Below are 5,474 nucleotides of genomic sequence, written 5' to 3'. Positions count from 1 at the left end.
AAGGCCATAAGAAAAGCCAGTGCTCCACCTAGCTAGGAAGGTCTGTAAATCAGTTTCTAAGAGTGTTGGAAGACATCTGGGGTTTTTTGGGTGTTTCCCCAAAAACACCTCAACAGCACAGGGGAGCTTGCACATGAGACTGGTGGTGTGGGCATCAGTCCTGTTGCAGTACATAGAGCAGTGTTACTTCTCCTGAATTCTGCCTTGATGCTATTTGCCATTCGGAGAAACGGGGGGGCGTTGTGCAGCATTCTGCCATGCAGGAGTCTTGTGGTCTGAGCAGAGACCAAAATTAAGCAGCTTTCGACTCTTCTGGGTTTACTTGCTTGTGGTATTGAGCAAATTGCTTTTATTGAGAACGAGTTGTGATAAACGTAGGTCTCTCTGTGCTTTTTATGACATAGTTAACTTCGTTTCTGTTTCTTTTGTGAATTGTATCTTACATGTAGGGAGGAAAATTCCACAAATGTGTTTGGACAGTTAATATTAAACACCAGAAAAGGAATTATGAATGGAGTATTCCACTGGGGGTTTTAGTGTTGGTTTTTCATCTGGTGTTTTAGTTCTTTGTAATCGTGGACAGTGTATGAGAAAGGCACATCATAAAGCTGGTATAGCCTTGTGCTTTTAGATGATGCATTGCTCTGTGGGGAACTAGATAATCATCTTTCCATAGTAACTATTATGCCGTACCTTGAGAAATCCTTCCAATAGTCAAAACAGTGGCTCATTTTTACATATGAATGTTTGTTTTATTTTAGGGTATGCTATGACTGGCTTCAGACTCCCCATCACTGCTTTTAGAAAACTAAATGTCTGGTTTGGACTGTGGGAGAAATTCCCCTCTAATAAACTGTATCCCTCTTGGAGGAGAAGCATATTCTGTAGCTGTCAAGCAAGCACAGTAAACTACAGAAGATGTTTCAGTTTTTCCCCAGTAAAACTCTGTGCACTAAGACTTTCTCCAGAGTATATCTCAGTACTTTCTCTGCGGAACAAAAGTAACAAAAGCTCGAAAAGGAGCAGACAAACCATACAAGAAGAAGAGGAAGAAGAGGATGAAGATGAAGAGGAAAGTAATTTGGAAGATGAATTTCAAAATGATCCCAACGTAGTAAAAGATTACAAAGATCTTGAAAAAGTAGTACAGTCTCTTCGATATGATGTGATCATGAAAGCTGGTCTAGACATTGCAAGAAAGTAAGTATGGAAGAAACAACCTGCTGATGAGAAAGATGTCACGTATCTAAAAATTGAGTTTTGATACCCTTTTATTGCTGGAATAACTCCGTATTTGGGGTTTTTTTTGGTGTAGCTGTTTTGAGTGTCTAAAAATACAGTTTGGCTGTATGGGTGTTCTTGTTTGTTTCACCTTTCCTCCCTGTTTTCTGCTTTTTGCTGTCTGCAATATTTCTAAGATTGCTGAGGAGGCATTTTCTATCAATTACTATTTAAAGTGAAGAAAACACAAAATACTGTACTAAGTAATACAAAAAGATCTAATCTGAGATTGAGTGAGTGAAATAATACGCTGCCTAATGGCTATAGAAATAAGTGAGGGTAAGTATAAACCTAACATACTAGGTCAATCAGGTAAATGCGCACTCTATAAATGTATCGCAATGTTTGATCTAATGCAACCTACAGAAGCCTAATATTGCACCGTTGTTAGTAACAGAATATTAGTATAACTTATCACTTAAATTATTAAACTGGCTGGTGCAGGAAAGGAGACATTGTTCATTGGATATTCATTGTTCATTGTCTTTAGAAACAGCTTTTTATTGCTTGCAACTGTGGCACAGAGCAACTATATTCTAGTATTTAATTTAATATCTATGAAAGACTTTTTCTTTACTTCCAGTTCAAGTCTGTCCTAACCTTAAATAAAGGTATGCTTTATGTGCAAATTAGAGTTGTGGAAATGTGCCTTGCACGTGAGTGGTGTTCTTGTGTATCTGCAAAGAAACAATTGCATTTGGTCTGCTGCACACTGTAAATGCAATAAAACCTTGTTTTTCTTCAGTAAAGTAGAAGATGCATTCTACAATAATGAACTCAGGCTGAATGGAGAAAAACTGTGGAAGAAAAGTAGAACTGTAAGACTTTTTAAAATTTAAATCTTTTAATACACTACAAGAAAATAACTAAGGCATGACCTCTTCTTCTTTCTCCTTTAACTTGGGTCAGAAGAGCTAACCACTAAATCGCTCTGCAAAGGTGAATGAGTAGCATTGCTAACACCACTTCCAGCTTTGCGTGTGTGTGACCAGTTCCCTGGGTAAGACAGGACTAAAAACTAAGGCTGAAAGTCAGGAGAAGGCAGATGACAAGATGCTGAAGGAAGTGCTGGTAGATGTGAGGTTGATGGAGTAGGAATGATTAAATCTTGGTGGAGCAGGCACATGATTAAAGAAAAAGAGAAAGTTTCTTGCTAGAAGGGGATTGAAACTGGGGTAGCTGAGGACAGGTTATTGTATCTGTAACAGAGCACACGGGAACACAGTTAGAAGAGGCAGAAGGGTTGCAGGCCACACTTGTTCAACAACAGAGCTCTCCAGAACGGTGACAAACATACTTCTACCCACCCTTTATGTGAGAGTTATCCTAGGTGGTGGTTACCATCATCAAAGGGCAATAAGAAGAGAAGTTTTAATTCCTGATCACCTAAAGTTAAGGCTTGTTTTTGAGAGGCATGCTGCTTTTGTGACTTTTGAAAGGAGCACAAGCAGTTGACCAGCACTCTGTTCTTGAAAACACTTTAAACTGTTTTAAAGGCAGGGGGGAGAACTTTGCGTTTTGCTGTTTTGTGTCTATATTGATACAAACAGATTGGCAGGAAACACCCTTCAGCAAAAAACCATACTACATTAACTACATTACACCTTTTTCACAGAGTTAGATGTCAGTTGTAGAACAGGAAGGGTAAAGCTCTTGGCAGAGAAGGTCATGAGACATTTAATTGCTTATTGCCAGGGCTTTCCAGACGTTCATAGCTGGGGGATCTGTAATGGGTCTAGTATTGCCTGCCTTCCTCCTCTCCTGTGAGATAAGAATACTAAATGGAAGGAAAGGAACAAAATTAAAATTGGACGTAGACTGCAGGGATTTGTTTTCCTCAGGGAATGTTTATAACCACTCATCTTCTCTTTCTGTTTCCAGGTGAAAGTTGGTGACACGCTGGATCTCCTAGTAGGTGAAGATAAAGAAACAGGAACTGCTGTAATTATGCGGGTAGTCTTAAAAAAAGTATCTAACAAAACTGAAAGTGAAAAATACAAAGTAATTTTGAGGCGTTGGAAAAACTTGAAAGTGCCCAAACAGGATGTACTTAAGTAACAGGGGGGTTGCATGTGGCAGCATAAGATTTTTGCAGAAAACCGTATTTGTTGTTAAATAGGAATTTTGGTTAAACAAAATTACAGTACCCTTTTTTAAGGGCTTGTGTCAGAATGTTATCTCCCTCTGCTGCGTACATCAATATTCATGCAATAAGCCTGTCACTTTTTGCTGTTAGTTTTGTTTCATGGTATTGTGGGATGAAAGATCCAACCCTTACATTTCCAGGCAGTTTCCTTACAGGTGTTACAAATAATGAACCAATAAAGACTAATTTGATCACTGTTTAATTGCTGTCTAATTTTGTTAATCAGAAAGGTTACATTAAAGCTGACATCACAACAAGCAGAACTGCTTTCTTAGTTTTATCTCTAGATTCATGAAACAGTTAGGGATAATAGGGATAAAACCGCCCATTATGTAAAATTGCTTCCTTTTTCAGTATTGGTTTGATCTTAGTTAACAATACCAACTCCATGCTTATATACAGTGCTGCTATACCAAGAATATAGAAGGATACTGATAGCAGCTGCGTATTTCTAAGCAGGACACTTAACGGTGACAGAGAATGAATCACGGCAGCGATACTCTGCTCTCATGGAGAAGGCAGATCAGTGAGGAGATGCGTGTAGTACTGCTGATTTTTACTGTTTAAGTAACCGTGCAGAGGAAAATGAAATCTCAGTTTGTCACGTATTCATTTCAGGGTGGGATTTAAGAGAATATTTAATACTTAGGTGGTGTAAAGATCTGAGCAAAGATCAGACCATACTGTGATGAAAAGCTCATGTCTGTATTGCTACAGGAAAATACTGTCACTTAGGACAGGCACTTCAGGCATCACCACTCGCACTTACATGTTGAACACACGCTTCTCCCAACACAAGTGATTTGTTGGATGAACTGTGGTGCAGACAGAATTTTTATTCTGTTTATATATGTTTAGACAGCCACACGCAGGTGTGTCTACAGGAAAGCTGGCCAGTAGGAGCAGGTAGCTACTGTTCGTTCAGTTCATGGTCTGCTCCCTGCCTAATCTGAAGAGCACGAGGGAAGAAGATAGCCCAGAATAGGCAACCGGAGCATACGCCAGGACACTTTCTCTTGGGTGTTCCTGAAATCTGAATGGGTAGGCAAGAAATTGTTGCTCACAAAGCAAACCTAGTGCTCTGGTTAAGCATCAGACTAACAGGGACACATAAAAGCTCTGGTAAAGTGACGACTGGATTGTCACTGCATAAAACATCTCTGAGGTGAGAGGAAGCAATAGTGCTCACCTGGTTAGGAAGCATGGGAACTGTGGGACTCAGCTGCCCACAGCCACCCAAAGACTGTGTTTAAGCAGGCTGTACCTGCTGCTGTCCGTAGCCTTGGAAGTGGTGGCTGCTGAGTGCGGGATTTAAAATAATTTCTAGCTTTCTTCAGGCACAGCTACAAATCTGTGCTGTTTTGGGCTTCTTTTTTTATGATTGTATAGCTGTTTAAAGATGCAGATAGATGTCTAATTAATGGTTTAGAGGCATAGTGACCTTTTAAAAAAATCTGTTCTTAAGAGGACATGATCCTGGAAAGCTTTCCTAGGGGACTTTGGTGATCCTTACACTGCAGAAGTGAAGGGATTCAGCATTGCAAGCACCCAGAGGAACGTGGCAGGCTGTACTTTCACTGCCGGGATTGCTGTGTCCACTGTATTTGTTGGAGCTTGTACCAAGTGCTATGGAAATAGAGAGATGAGATGCATCCTCTGTTCCCCAATTCCACTTACCATTGCTATTCTAAGTGGCTCCCACAATCTCCAGGGATGCTGAGAGAAACGAGTAGAAAGATGTGTTACGAGTAATATGTCAGTGAGCTCCAGCTGTTGGTCAGCAACCATTTGTTACCTGTCAAGTGCACATCAGTATGTACAGTCACACTGCCTGTGACCTCCAGCAGTAGCAGCTTACACACCAGAGCTTACAGGGCACGAATAGGACCCCACTCATAAACCTCAGGAATGCTCTGGGGCTTGGCGATAGCCAAGGTACAGATATGAAGAAATGAACTTTCTGAAAGGGTTAAGATAAAACCCAGGATAAAACCAAGAGCAACAAAAAAAGCCAACACCTGCCTGGCATCCAAGATGGGCAGGAAAG

The 5,474-nt window shown here is 40.4% G+C and overlaps 1 protein-coding gene across 1 annotated transcript; it reads left to right on the top strand.

Moving 5' to 3' along the window:
* The first annotated feature begins 207 nt into the window (after nt 1-207).
* Nucleotides 208-3,623, top strand: LOC104076462 (chromosome unknown open reading frame, human C6orf203). The gene is made up of 4 exons (XM_009577337.1): nt 208-325; nt 755-1,200; nt 2,027-2,099; nt 3,163-3,623. Exons 2-4 carry the CDS (start codon nt 770-772, stop codon nt 3,337-3,339), a joined length of 681 nt encoding a protein of 226 aa, XP_009575632.1. The 5' UTR covers nt 208-325; nt 755-769; the 3' UTR covers nt 3,340-3,623.
* The last annotated feature ends 1,851 nt before the right edge of the window (nt 3,624-5,474 follow it).

The sequence above is a fragment of the Fulmarus glacialis genome, unplaced genomic scaffold (assembly GCF_000690835.1).
Source record: "Fulmarus glacialis isolate BGI_N327 unplaced genomic scaffold, ASM69083v1 scaffold4275, whole genome shotgun sequence".
Taxonomy (NCBI): domain Eukaryota; kingdom Metazoa; phylum Chordata; class Aves; order Procellariiformes; family Procellariidae; genus Fulmarus; species Fulmarus glacialis.
Note: the sequence above shows the minus strand (reverse complement) of the source record. Positions and strands in the feature narration are given on the sequence as shown.

Coding starts and splice junctions, on each gene's coding strand:
- LOC104076462 (XM_009577337.1), top strand. CDS start 770: ATGACTGGCTTCAGACTCCCCATCACTGCTTTTAGAAAACTAAATGTC. Junction 1,201..2,026: donor GGTCTAGACATTGCAAGAAA/GTAAGTATGGAA, acceptor GTTTTTCTTCAG/TAAAGTAGAAGATGCATTCT. Junction 2,100..3,162: donor TGTGGAAGAAAAGTAGAACT/GTAAGACTTTTT, acceptor TTCTGTTTCCAG/GTGAAAGTTGGTGACACGCT.